Genomic DNA, 14,948 nt, shown 5'->3' with positions numbered 1-14,948 from the left:
GAGAGTCTGGATGAGGCGATGGTTCGAATCCTGTCTTGTCATACTTTTTAATCTATTTTTTCATCATTGGTCACATTATTTAATTTATATGGCATTTGGATGCGTAATATAGAGAAAAAAACACGTGCATTTTCATAAAGCTGTAGTGAATTTCATATGTTATTTGACTATTTACTAATTTTAATTAAATTTTCAAGGAATAGGGACAGGTTTGGAAAGCCCAAGTCAAGCCTCGATAAATAATAATGCAAAAGACGTTATTCACAATCAGTAATATCAAATGGTTCAAATGGCTCTGAGCACTATGGGACTTAACATGTGAGGTCATCAGTCCCCTAGGACTTAGAACTACTTAAACCTAACTAACCTAAGGACATCACACACATCCATGCCCTAGGCAGGATTCGAACCTGCGTCCGTAGCACACGCGCGGTTCCGGACTGAAGCGCCTAGAACCGCTCGGCCACCGCGGCCGGCAATCAGTAATATAGTAAGTCACAATGTGCCAGGCCACGAAAGTGCTCTCGACATTACACGTTGCAGGATGGTACTTGGGACATGGAAAATATGAGTTGAAACGGCATCTACTAAATCGAATGACTGCAGTTTTTCCGCATTTACAGGGAATGTTTAGACTTTCTAAGGGAAAACTCACTTCGTTGATATTTTGAAAATTAAATAATATGATCATTGATAAAAAAAATAGATTAGTAATAAAGTCTGAGCGGCAATCGAACTGCCCCCTCATACACTTTCGCCTTACGGAGCTCAAACTCTAATCACGTGACCACCACAAACTCTTAACGTCTGGCACCTACGCACAAATACATAAGTCACGTAACAGACGCGTCAAACTTCTCTTGCGTTTTTCTCGGAATTGCCAGAGTAGCACACCTTACTACTTGGACATTGTTGTTTTAATGGCCTACTAAAGGTATACAAAGTTTGAAGTAAATCTGTAATCCCAATGTCGTGGCCTCCCTTTGTGAGAGACAAAAATTGATGCCATTTGTCTATTTAAAAAAAAAGGAAAAGAAAGAACATATCTGACATGCACGTCATTTGACGTAGACCGCACAGACTGGAAGTAATCTTGAGTTTCTGCTTCAGTGTATACAAAGTGACCGCGTCCTGTAGCCAACAACGTCCTCAGAACTGGCCGCGACAGAAAATTTGTAGTACAGTGGAAATTCGATTAACCGTCATCTTCGGGACCGTGGTCGTGACGGTTGAGCGAATAGACGGACAACAGAAACACTGTATTCCTCCAAAACATAACTTCAATCAATTATTTTATGTATAGACACATATCACTCTCACAGTAATATAATAATATTTTGGAGCGAAAACAAATTAAACACGATTGTAATAGCAAATAAAACTATTTATTAAATGATAAAAACATCCGTACAGTAACTACAAAAGTTGCAAAATACGTAATGTACAGTACTGTACTCTACTATAAACTTACAGGTGAAATAGTTTATCTAGCTTGGAAATAGTCAGTCAATTTCTTCTGCCTTTTTGATGCTCGAGCTTCCACCGCGGCAATATTTCGTATTTTTCGGAGCAGTAGTGCCTGCGTTGCATTAGCCTCTTCTTGACTGTCAAACCATTCTATACACTTGGACAGCATTGTTTCGGCCTCTGAATGGCTAATAGTTTGTTTTTCTTCATGGTTTGAACACTCGTCTTCATCGGGCCCTTCTTCTTCTTCCTTGGTGGCACTTATGCTGGCAACAATTTCGTCATCACTCAAAATTTGAAAATCCCCGTGCACTTTGTCACACTCTAACTACTCTGATACTTCTTCTGACGTCAAATTTGTGCTGATTTGTAAATTATTGCACAAATTGACCATCTCGTCAACTGTCACACACTCAGGTTCCTCCGATTATTCACCTCTAGGTTGAGGCCAAAGTTTATTCCAGCCGTTCTTTACATTTGACACTGACAAATCACTCCATGCACTGGCAACATTGAAAATGGCATCTTTAATACTGTAAGACCGCCAAAACTGTTTTACAAATGTTGATTCATCAGATGAGAGCAAACTTTCGATAAATATTTTTCTATAACGACGTTTCATGTTTTCGATGATTCCCTGATCCATGGGCTGTATAAGTGAAGTTGTGTTTGCTGGAAGGAAGAGACATGTTATGTTGCCGTCATCACTTTTCATTTCATAAGTAGGGTGCGTTAGGGCATTGTCTAATAGCAATAGCGCTTTCTGTGACAAGTTTTTTTCAGCCAAATGTGCTCTAACTTGAGGTACAAATTGTTTGTGAAACCAGTCAGAAAAAATTGATTGATCCATCCAAGCACTCTTCTGGGCGTAGTATTGTGCAGGGAGAGCAATCAAATTCAAATTCTTGAATGCACGAGGTTTTCTTGATTTGCCAATCACAAGTAGGGGTAGCCTATGATTGCCGGTCGCATTTGCGTAAACCATAGCAGTGATGCGATCTTTTTGTACTTTGAAACCTGGAGCAGCTTTTTCAGAGAGTGATGCTAATGTCTTTTGTGGTAAAGCCTTCCAATGAAGCCCAGTTTCATCACAATTGTAAACTTGCTCCCTAACAAGATTCAATTCAGCCATTTTTTCTTTAAATTGTTCCCGGAACTCAGCAATTACAGAGCTATCCACGCTGAGTTTTTCTCCACTGATATCAAGTTGGCGAATGCCATAACGAAATTTAAACTTGTCAAGCCATCCGATACTTGCCTTAAAAGACGAGTCACCATCAAATTTGTTGTTCATTTCAACAGCCTTGGCCATTATTATAGGCCCTGAAAGTGGAATCCCCTGACTTCTTACTTGTATAAACAATCGGTACATTGCAGTGTCCAATTCATCATATTTTGCAGGTTTCATTGTCTTTCTTGTTCGCACATCTCCATCCATGCTCTGCATTGTTGACACATGTTGTTCTATTTTATCAGCATCACGTTTTATATCGTTAACTGTTGTTCTTCCAATACCATAAATCAGCGCTACACTTGTCGCAGTTTCACCCCTTCTTAAGCGTTTTATAATTTCAAGTTTTTGATTAAGTCCTAAAACAACACGTTTACGATTTTCAGACATTTTATCAAGTCACTGTATCACACACACCTGCACTAAATACGGTAGTGTAAAATATTAGTCAATAAAGCTTATTCAAGTGGAAAAAACGTAACACGGCACAGTCCGATAGATACACTGGGACAGTTACAGTCTTCTCGCCACAACTGGAAACCGATCCAGTGGTGATTGTTGCCTCACAAGTGAGACAAAGACAAGAAAAGGGGGAGATGTGTTAGCACGTCAACTGAAGGTCATATTTTATGTACCATTCTACGGCGGGCGGGTACATTCACTTCCCACTAAAATAGAGTAAATAAACAAAGCGAACGCGTCACTGCATCTTAGAGAATTCTGTGATTACAGTATTATTATGCTGTTACAGCAGTGACGGTTAACAGAAACTGACGGTTTAAAGAGTGACGGTTAATCGAGTTTTTACTGTAGCATCTCGGATGTCAACTCCGTTCCAGCGCCGCTATGCAGGATATCAAGAAGCAGTTACAACGGTTGTGGGGCACCTTGCCTCAGAAGAGTATACAACGGTTACACATGGGAGAGGTGGAAAATAAGTTTCCCCTGTCGACTGGGGTCAGAGTTCTGTGTGAAAGAGAAAAAAAAGAGAATGAGACATTAAAGATAAGACATTCAGACATTTGTCATGCCGCTTTATAAGCTTCAGAAAGCCTTCCAGGAAAAAATCAGGGCGTTGCATACGGAAGAAGCGTTTGAACGGCTTCTTTGACGTCAGCATTGCTGCCAAAGCGCCTTCCGCCGAGAGTCTTCTTCAAAGCAGGAAACAGATGGAAGTCACTTAATGCGAGATCCGGACTGTAAGGCGGATGGTGTAGGCGCTCCCAACCAAGAGTTGCAATATGGTTTTGCGTCGCCGTCGCCCTGTGTAGTCTCGCATTGTCATCCAACAGGAGAACGCCAGATCTGAGAAGGCCAGGCTGCTTTCTCCGAATCACCTCTTTCAATTTCGACAGAGTGGCATAGTACCGCAGCATTGATGGTTGCATCCTCCAGTAAGTCCAGCAGCAAAACTCCTTTGGCGTCCCAGAAAACGGCGAGTAGCACTTTACCTACACACGGAGTGCTTTTGAACTTCATTCGGACAAGTGATGGCGGATGTTTCCACTCCATGGATGCGGCCTTGGATTCGGACGTGTAATGGTGGACCCACGTTTCATCCCCCGTCACAATCCGAAACAGATGGTCATTGCCAGATTCAAGGTAACGCACGAGCTGTTCCAGGCTGAACGCCATGCGTTGTTCCATGTGTGTCGGGGTCAGTTGGTGCGGCATCCATCGTGCTGATACCTTCCTGTATCGAAGAATGTCGTGGATGATCTTGTGAGCTCTCTCATGTCCGATTCCAAGTTCTGCCGCTACTCCATCGATGGTGATACGCTGGTTCGCTCTAATCATGTCATCCACCATCCTGACATTTGCATCTGTAGTGGCCGTGCGCGTCCGTCCAGGTCTCGGTGTGTCCTGCACTTCCTGACGTCCATCAGTGAATTGCTGGCACCATCACCGCACCATTTGCCTTGACATCTCACCTGACCCATACACCTCAACAAGGCGGTTATGAATTTCTGTGCCTGAGGCTCCACCTGCCCATTCATAGTGGATAACAGCTCTCACTTTCGCCTTTGACCACGACTCCAAAACTCACCTTCTCTTCATAGCTTCGGGAAAAGACTGAGCGACTGGCCTTCCGCTTTGCGCAGGCACTGCGACAGCGCCATCTGCTTGATCACGGTCTACTTCTACCCAATGATGTATCGGTGTCTTGCACGTGTGCGTTCACCTGCCGTGTCGTCTTTCGCCCATATCACACAACTCTGCCCACAGTCGACAGGGGAAACTTATTTTCCAACTCCTCCTCGTATGACACGCTTCCTAACCGAAACAGCGCACATATCCAGGCGAAAGGGAATGCAAATTCGTACTGATTAAGCCGGCTATAGCCAGCTACATGCGGTACAAAATGTGCAAATCTTTTTCGAAGGTTTAGGGTACAAATGTTTACTTGATCTACTCGTTCGCCTCACATGTCGCTCAACGAACATGCTTCGGATATGTTTTGGTTGGTAGCTTGCCTGACGCGGACCTCCAGTAACCACTGTTGAAACTTTGTTGGGCCGGCCGGAGTAGTCTACGGTTCTAGGCGCTTCAGTCTGGAACCGCGTGACCGCTACGGTCGCAGGTTCGAACCCTGCCTCGGGCATGGATGTATGTGATGTCCTTAGGTTAGTTAGGTTTAAGTAGTTCCAAGTTCTAGGGGACTGATGACCACAGATATTAAGTCCCATAATGCTCAGAGCCATTTTTGAAACTTTGTTATTAAGATAGAAACCACGTGGAGGGTCGTCGCAGTTTGTTTTCATGTTCTTCAAGCTCTGCTTGCGGCGTATAAGGAGAGGATGGCTACACTATTCTCGACTTTCCAATGAAAAGATGAGCTACAGTTTTGCAATATTTTAATGAGTTGTCTATTGTCATGTTCGTGAAAAGAAGTTAATTTCATTCACATCACATTGTAGCATCTCCACTTCATTCGGCCCGTTTTATCATAAATTACAAGGAGACGCCTTAAACGTACTATAAAAGAACACGAGTAGTACAAGTTTTTTTTTTTATCGGCACGACTACGTTCGTACGCAAGAGAAGCGTAAACGGCCCATCTGTTTGACGGAAGGTGGAGTGGGTCGAATTGAAAGCATTACAAAACGGAGACTGCTCCATGGTGGGAAGATTCAGACTTCTTTTTTAACCTCAACTACCCTGTTTGCCAACAGTTCAAACAACGCGGCGAGATTATTGAGGTTGTTACTATGGTGTCAGCTTTAACGAGAAGGGAGGTCGCAGAAAGTGTCCTTGCTGTTGCAATTTCCGCAAATGCAAGTGTACTTTATCAAAATGTGTAATGTGTTTTAGGCATTACGTTAAGACAGACTGCAGTAACAAAGCTCCCCGCTAGGAAAAGTCAGTTTCGCAATAAATGTGATTACGATCCTTTATTGGATGACTATGTATTTTCAAAGGCTTCTACTCAGCTAGAAAATCTAAGAAGGGCAGTTTTCACCTTCCTTGGAGCAACTAGTTCATTGAAAAATTTCTTACACAATATTTGCGTTGCGGAAAACATCGAGGCTACATTTGTCACTTGTGCTATTCAAAGTAGCGCGTTCATTTTGGGCATTCCATGCCTGTCGCTAGTTATGGAGAAAATAGATTCTTTCTCGGGAACGTTGTTTTCATTTTGATATTCATGCTGTTTCAGGTGTTCGCAAACTTGATGTTTTTTTCCGAATCTGGCATTTAAATTACAATAGTTTTCCTTGATTTATGTATTTAACGATTTATTGACGTACAGTCAGCACGGATTCAGAAAATCCGTCCTTGTGAAACACAACTAGCTCTTTATACTCATGAAGTAATAAGTGCTATTGACAGGGGATGTCAAATTGATTCCACATTTTTAGATTTCCAGAAGGCTTTTGACACTGTTCCTCACAAGCGTCTTCTAACCAAACTGCGTGCCTACGGAGTATCGCCTCAGTTGTGTGACTGGATTCGTGATTTCCTGTCAGAAAGGTCACAGTTCGTAGTAATAGACGGAAAGTCATCGAGTAAAACAGAAGTAATATCCGGCGTTCCCCAGGAAAGTGTTATAGGCCCTCTATTGTTCCTGATCTATATTAACGACATAGCAGACAATCTGAGTAGCCGTCTTAGATTGTTTGCAGATGATGCTCTCATTTACCGTCTTGTAAAGTCATCAGATGATCAAAACGACTTGCAAAATGATTTAGATATCTGTATGGTGGGAAAAGTGGCAGTTGACCTTGAATAAAGAAAAGTGTGAAGTTATTCACATGAGTACTAAAGGAAATCAGCTAAATTTCGATTACGCGATAAGTCACACAAATCTGAAGGCTGTAAATTCAGCTAAATACTTAGGGATTACAATTACAAATAACCTAAATTGGAATGATCGCATAGGTAATATTGTGGGTAGAGCAAACCAAAGACTGCGATTCATTGGCATAACACTTAGAAGGTGCAACAGGTCTTCTAAAGAGACTGCTTACACCACGGTTGTCCGCCCTATTCTGGAGTACTGCTGAGCGGGGTGAAATCCGTATCAGGTGGGACTGACGGATGACATCGAAAAAGTACAAAGAAGGGCAGCTCGTTTTGTATTATCGCGAAATAGGGGGAGATAGTGTCACAGACATGATACGTGAATTGAAGTGGCAATCACTAAAACAAAGGCGTTTTCGTTGCGACGGGATCTTCTCATGAAATTTCAGTCACCACTTTTCTCCTCCGATTGCGAAAAGAGTCTGTCGGCACCAACCTACATAGGGAGAAATGATCATCACGATAAAATAAGAGAAATCAGGGCTCGCACAGAAAAATTTAAGTGCTCGTTTTTCCCTCGTGCCATTCGAGAGTGGAACGGTAGAGAGACAGCTTGAAAGTGGTTCATTGAACCCTCTGCGAGTCACTTCAATGTGAATAGCAGAGTAATCACGTAGATGTAAAACTGTTTATTACATACCATCTACATACCATCCTGATGACTAAATGCTTCGTAGTGGTTGCTATCCCAGTCACTATATATTGCCTGTCTGAATACTTTACAGTACCTGAATCGCCAAATGGCTCCAACGCCTCGGAAGCAATGGACACACTGCCAGCGGAAATGTATGTCCCCAACCAGGAGCAGTGGCTGGAACTGCGGGCTCCTCGCTCCAAAGGCCTGTCCTTGTGCTGCAGCAGCTGACGACAACAGAGCTTCTGGTAACTATATGGCGTATTCTTGAAAAATATTTACTACAAAAAGGAAAGAGCTAGCGAGAAGTAGAGTAAGTCCGCATATTATGGAATATCATTTACTGTTGTAGTTGAATCTACCAACTCAACTCATTCTTGGCTCTCAAACACACTTCATCGTAAACTTCATCCATTTGGCAACAGGTATTTGTATTTCTCTAAATAAAATGTAAAAAAGTTAGCACAGTAAGAAGTGGAAAAGACAGTTGCTCTCGAACGTTAACGTGGAATAGTCGGGAATTATCAATTATGAAACTTCCTGGCGCATTAAAACTGTCTGCTGGACCGAGACTCGAACTCGGGACCTTTGCCTTTCGCGGGAAAGTGCTCTACCACACAGTTTTAATCTGCCAGAAAGTTTCATATCAGCGCACACTCCACTGCAGAGTAAAAATCTCATTCTGAATTTTAAGTATGCTAGTAAAAATGAAGATAATCATGTAAATTTGGGAGAAAATATTTATTCTGAGATTGCTCTTGTTTTACACTCTTTAAAAATTGCTTATCCGTAGCAGAAAAAAATAATCTTATTCGATAACAAATCTGTAAATTTATTAATTTCAAAACAAAATTATGGAACACTTATTTGTTTATCTGATAGAGGTGATTCATTTTACATTCTTTTTTTTATTTGCATTCTTCTAATACTGGTTCTCAGCACCTACGCAGTCAACGAACGCTAAGTATTCCACGTTGCCCAACACAGCATCTTGGCTTAACAACATAACAACAGAACTAACTGTATCCATAGCCAAAAACTGAGCAATTCATAACAATTTACCGTATTTTACGGACTATAAGACGCAATTTTTTCTTCGAAAAATTGCCTCTCAAATACAGGTGCGTCTCATACTCGAAATTAATATAAAAATGTACAGTCTATAACAATACCACCACTTGCAAAGTAGGTTAGAAATCAGATTAATAATGTTGCTCACGCAGCATATGTTCGCTTTATCGAGCAACAACAAAGTTCTTGACTGTGGATGGTATCGTCAGAATGGAAATAATGAAGTCACTGTAAAAAAGTCATTAATTTTGGCACTTATCTTGAATGGATTCCCACCTAGATTTCGTCAAAGTTGTTATGGCTCATCTTGTTGATTCTAGGGTGATTCCATTTTGACTGCTAGAAGGCCCAGATCTGTATTTTAGCAATATTTGAAGACCTAACAAATGCGTTTTTCAGGAAATTCTTGATGATCAAACAATCCCAGATCAGAACAATGGTATGGTAGAAATAATTTTTGACTTGGTGTTCACGATCCACATTTTTATTAAACTTCTTGTAAATTCACATATACTTCTTCTTAATTGGCACATCATCAAGAAAACTGTTTTGTATCAATCTTCATATATTTAATTTCCATTTTAACTAAACACAAGACTCGACTGTTCTTTTACAATGCAAAATAACAACTTGCGACCGAACCGCCGAATCTTTCCATCAGTAAATGGGGTATGTTCTCAACTGACTCGGTTGTTTTAACCCCCTCCACTGACGGAATGACCCGCTTCCTAATTCCGTATGTATAAAGCCAATACGGACTTGTAGCTGTCACGCCTTTGCGCTTACTGCTACGTATTTTAACCGTAAATAGCTCAGTCCTAATGGTAAGAGGTAGTAGTGAACTCACGTTATTAATCTTTGAATACAGCACAGCTGCCACAAGCTCAGCTCACTTTTACTCCACTCCTACCCTCGCCATTACACCACATTAACTAGGTGCTACATGGACCTTGCTAAATTCACTTGCGTATACATTTTTTACCGTTACTCGCCAGTATTTACCTATTGGATTAGTACACTCCTAACCGGACTATTTCTCAAAGAGCTGTGATGATTGAACGGGTTCGATCCACGGCCTACAGTGCCCTACAGTTCACACAGTAACACTGCCTACCTGACCCACTTAACTTGGTAGTGAGCTTATGTATCCAATCACCACTGCTAGCAGCAGTGGGTAATCCTATCAGCACGACGAGAGCAGCAGACTTACCGTCGAATCCTCCTGAAAATACTTATAACTACGGTCGCCAGCTCTGAAGGAGCAAAAGAATAAATCAATTTTTTGGCTCGTTTCAAAGTGAAACGGCTTGAGTTGAATTTTAAACTTAATTCTGAATATTACTATTTCTGATCATTCTAGGTGATTCTACAAAGCAAATACTCTCTCAATTTCTGTGAGTTGACTTGGTAATTACCACCAAGACAACTTATGCAACTTAGGTTAACAAACTTCTACCCTTCAACTTATTTAATGATTTTGGGATATTACTCTTTGGACAATTGCTATAGAATTAGTTAAGTGACTTTACTTGAAAGGTTACTCAGAAATATTTATGTAACTATAAATAGGCGACTCATTCTGGTGTGACCATTGCTCTTTTCTGGTTCTTATACGCTAAAGTATTCTACACCCAAAAGAATTGTAAATGGAAGAGGCGATTGTGGCCTCAGTCTGATTTCACTACACTATGTTTCAGGTTACTACACTTTACAATGAACAACATGCGTCGTAATTTTACTCATTACTATATTCAGTCTTCTGCACTTGCACAAAAGAAAACTGGTATTCTCCTTTTACATGTATACAAAGTTCGACTTAACAATTTCAAGCAGTCTTGCCTTGGGTAGACGTGTCGGTGCTGGTGGTGAGATGCATGTGGCTAACGCAGCTCTTCCTCTTCACGCCTCGTGCCCTTAATGGCGGCTGGAACTACGAGCTGTAGCACTCGTATAAGCTACTGCGTGTCCGCCATAAAATCTGGGCGCAGGAACTCTTACAATCAGCCCCAGTGGCATAGAGACGGCTTCGACAACCATTCGTCGCGTTCCACTCCACAAACGGCGACGATATTCTCCTTTTCGCTGTTGCACAGTCACTTTTGCGTGAGCACAGTTATGCACGTCCGCTCACGTCAACACTCCCCAGGCCATTCCATTGTTCAGTCCCTGTGTCTCCAGCTACCTCTAGCTACGCTCGTATCACCAAGAGTGGGGGCGTTCCCCTACCACCTTTTCACCGAAATCATTTAGTATTTAAGAATATTTATATTTATTACCCTGGAGTTCATACCAGTCATAATAATTTACTACTAGCTCTTTATAACATTAAATCATACAGTAATAACTTATTATTACCAAGAAAAAGAATACATTTGACTCCGAGAGCTCTGTGCATTGTCTGAGACAGCGCTAATTCCCAGTTTCGCCAATAGATGGCATCAGGGTGCACTCCCTGGCAGTCTCACACCAGCGCGCCCGTTTCCGACGCGCGGGCTCCAAATTACTGTCAGCCCACCATCATTTCAGTTCCGTTACAAACTTAACTTCTGCAAAGTGAAACAAAGACTGCTCTGTGCGCATTCGCGCCAAAACGATTATAAGTAAGTCAAAGATTATGAGAGTCTCGCAGAAATGAATACACACAAGAACCATATCACTGTAATATATCGATGCATCGCAGTACCTATACATTAATAAAACCAATGTGAATATTGTCACAAAAATATGTCTGTTACTTCGCAGAAAAGTAGTACGATATTACTGGTATCGAGAACTGGGGTTAGAGTGCTGTAATGGTGCGTAAATAAAGAACCATTACAAGTGTTAGATTCAAAACTTCCTTCGGTCTTAAAAATAGCCATATATTCGACGCCGCGGGGAACCTATCTCTATCTGTCAACACTGGATTCAACTGGTAGCAGCAGTGCACCGATGCGACGAACGTGAGTTGCGGGGATTCGCAAACTTGGTAACACTGTCTCTCTCCCGCCCCTCCATGACAAATCCAGAACACTGTGTAGCCTATGATGCGTCATTGCCGTCTACGGTGCTAAGAGACTTGAATTGAAAGTGATCTGTATTATAGGTAATAATACAATATTTTTGTTAGTAGCTAGTTTCGTGATGGAAAAATTAAAGCTATACATGTTTTGCGGGCTTTAAATTCAAAGTAATAGCATGTGTAGAAGAACGTGGAAACGAGCACCTGAGCGGCATTTCGACCCTCCGCCAACAGAAAAAAACCATTCGCGATTTGTTTGCTGGTAAAGAAGAACTGAAATAAATGAAGAAAACTAAATGTGCAAATAGATGACTGAATGCAAAATGTCCAAAACTAGAAAATGACGTACTGAACTGAAGTCAAAGACACCGTCTAAATGGCACTGGAGTTAATACAGAATGATTCAAACACACGCTCGTAAGCTAGCGCTACAGTGGAACTTAACAGACTTTAAGGACAGAGTTGGTTGGCGCTATAGATTTATGAAGCGTCATGGACTTAGCATGCGAACTAAAACCAAGATATGTCAGAAAATGCCACAAGAATGTGAAGAGAAAATATTATCTTTCCTGGAAGTAAGCCAAATAGCGAATATCAACGATATTCCTCTGACATTTGATGTGTCAAGTAACGGAACTGTTGCCATGAAAGGTGCTAAATTTGTAACTGTAAAAACAAGACATGAAAAATACACTAAATTGTTGTCCTTTCATATTGTGCTGACGTTACTGAACTTAATTCAATGATCGTTTTCAAGCGCAAAACAGTACCAAAACCTTCCGAAATACAGCCAGATGTTGTTCACGTACGTGACAACGGTTGGATGGACGAGGCTGGTATGAAATTATGGATTAACAGAGTGTGGGAGAGATGAAAGGTGCTTGATTGAAGAAAAGTACTCTTCTTGTGCCAGACCAATTTAGAAGACATTTGAAAAATTCTGTGCAAGAGAAACTGAGACAGGGAAGTACAGAGCTTGCTCTTACTTCGGGAGGACTTACTTCACAACTGCAACCTCTTGATGTCTCGATAAATAGACCATTTAATGTACATATGAGAGAGAAATGGAATGGATGACGGGTAAAACCAAACATGAATTCACAACTAAGGGTTCTTTAAAACGACCTACAATCAGCGTCAGTGGATTAAACAGTCGTGGTCTAAAGTGAGAGAAGACATTATTGTTAAACCATTCAAGACGTGCGGCATAAGTAACGCTGTCGAAGGCAGTGAAGACCAGCTTATATGTGGAGAGGACAACGATGACGACGAAAAGGAGGAGGAAGAAGGAGAAGAATAAGTTCAAATGACGATTTTCAGGGATTTTAAAGGTCAGTTCGGTTTTATGAACTAAGAAAATTTTTTTTAGTCTGGCATTGCAATCTAATAATAAAAATAGTAAAAATGTTAATTTTACAAAACTACTTAAAATTAAGGTGGTATTTTAGTCCGTAAAATACGGTACTACTCTTTTCCTTATTAAATGGTATAGTTTTAATCGTTAGCGTATATTTTCATAGTTATTACATCGTTTTGAAACATTACATGCAAAAATTCTGTAAAACAAGCAATCGTCGTATCATAGATCCTATAGTTATACCGCCTACCTAGCTTTCTATCCTTTCGTGAACGACATTATCTCCTGTACACAGGTTTGTGATACACCTTTTGTCTAAAACTAAAATTTACTCTTTGTCTTGCATTCCACTTCTTTACCTTCTGTTCCTCTTGAGATAATTACTTGTATCTGCGACAGAATTTTGCATGTAGAAGTGAACTATACACGGTTTATTTTCCCATGCTGTTCTCATATGGGACTTAGGTTTCCCAGTCACAAAGTATGTAGATTTTGTGTCACTGTACTGGGAGCTTGAATAAATTCTTGCTGTTGACTAAATTGCTCAGTAGTTGTACTAGTTCAGCGACACGAGACGCATTTCACAGTAGAAACATTACACTTTAAGATCTGTGTGTGACTTTCGAATGGAATGAACATAACATACCCATTTAATGCCTTCAACATGTCGGGTTTTGTATCAACAAAATAGTAGTCTTCTACGTTTATCTCAAGAAATCTGCTGCGGAAAGTCACAGTTTGCTAGTGGGAGCGTGTGGACAACATGATCTGTCGGAAACAACGTCCGAGATTGGTTTCGACGATTTAGAAACAGCAATTTGGAGGTGCGTGACGGAACTCATCCTTGTCGCTGTGGTGGATCATGAACTACTGCAACCGGGTAAAAAGGCGAATTCTGAACGTTGAAAAGCACAATTACTCAACCCGAGTCGCACATTTGAAGACAAACGCACGCAGTAGACTTATGCACAAGAGAAAGTCATTCTGTTTCACGATATGTTGCAAACCGAGCTTGAAGGAACTTCGACAGGATTTCTTACCCCATTCGCCATATTCACCAGATATCGCCCCTTCGGACTACCATTTGTTTTAGTTCATACAGCATGGCGTCTATGAACAACACTTGACACATTTTAAACATCTTGAAAACTGCCTCCATGACTCGATCAGCTTCAAAAGAATCTGAACATTTTATCAAGGAATCCTTTTGTTACGTGAAAAATAGGAAGGATATTACTTTCAGTAAATTGTCTTACGCCGTTCAATAAAGTATAAATGTTTTCTGCCCAATAAACAGCATGAATTAATTCAAGTACGCAGTAATTTCCAGTTTTATTTTTTATGTATGCGTCTTTGTATGATTTATGTATTATAACAATGTTGCTTAGCACGTCTTTCCCACTGACTGTGATATTTATTTTGCAGATGTCCTCGACAACACCCAGTGAAGTATAAAGTCAAATCGAAAGGAATCATTTTACATTGATATACATCTATTTTCTCCTTACATCAATGGCAGTAATTCATTGTGAACTGTTAGCGTGTTTATAATATTATTTTTTACTAAATAAACTCTTTGTAAGAATATTTATTTACCTCGTAATCTTCCTTCAAAAATTCGTTTGACCAGTATTCTTTCGTCAGTATCCAATCATTCTACGTTTAATGGTGACAGCTGCATGAACTACAGCGTAAGTTAAGTAGGGCAGTAGTGGAAATGAGGGAGGAGGGGTAGTCACTTGCCTGTAGCTACAGGTGCAAATTGTGCACTGCTGGGTCCCTAAGCCACGTCTAATTTGTTACATTCTACATTATCTACTGAAAATTAAGACCCCATATACCATTCAGTTACAAGTACAATGGTATGATGGCAAAGAGAGACACT

At 40.8% G+C, this 14,948-nt stretch overlaps 1 protein-coding gene across 1 annotated transcript in view; it reads left to right on the top strand.

Annotated features, from left to right (window-relative positions):
- LOC124606841 overlaps positions 1-14,607 on the top strand; it is a 124,606-nt gene extending 109,999 nt beyond the window's left edge. The window contains exons 13-14 of the mRNA XM_047138917.1: positions 7,726-7,882; positions 14,489-14,607. Of these exons, the coding sequence (XP_046994873.1) occupies positions 7,726-7,865 (140 nt within the window). The 3' untranslated portion in view covers positions 7,866-7,882; positions 14,489-14,607. The remainder of the gene's footprint in view (positions 1-7,725; positions 7,883-14,488) is intronic.
- The last annotated feature ends 341 nt before the right edge of the window (positions 14,608-14,948 follow it).

This window comes from Schistocerca americana, chromosome 3 (genome assembly GCF_021461395.2).
Source record: "Schistocerca americana isolate TAMUIC-IGC-003095 chromosome 3, iqSchAmer2.1, whole genome shotgun sequence".
Lineage (NCBI taxonomy): Eukaryota > Metazoa > Arthropoda > Insecta > Orthoptera > Acrididae > Schistocerca > Schistocerca americana.
The sequence above is the reverse complement of the archived record's forward strand: the minus strand, read 5'-3'. Positions and strand labels throughout refer to the sequence as shown.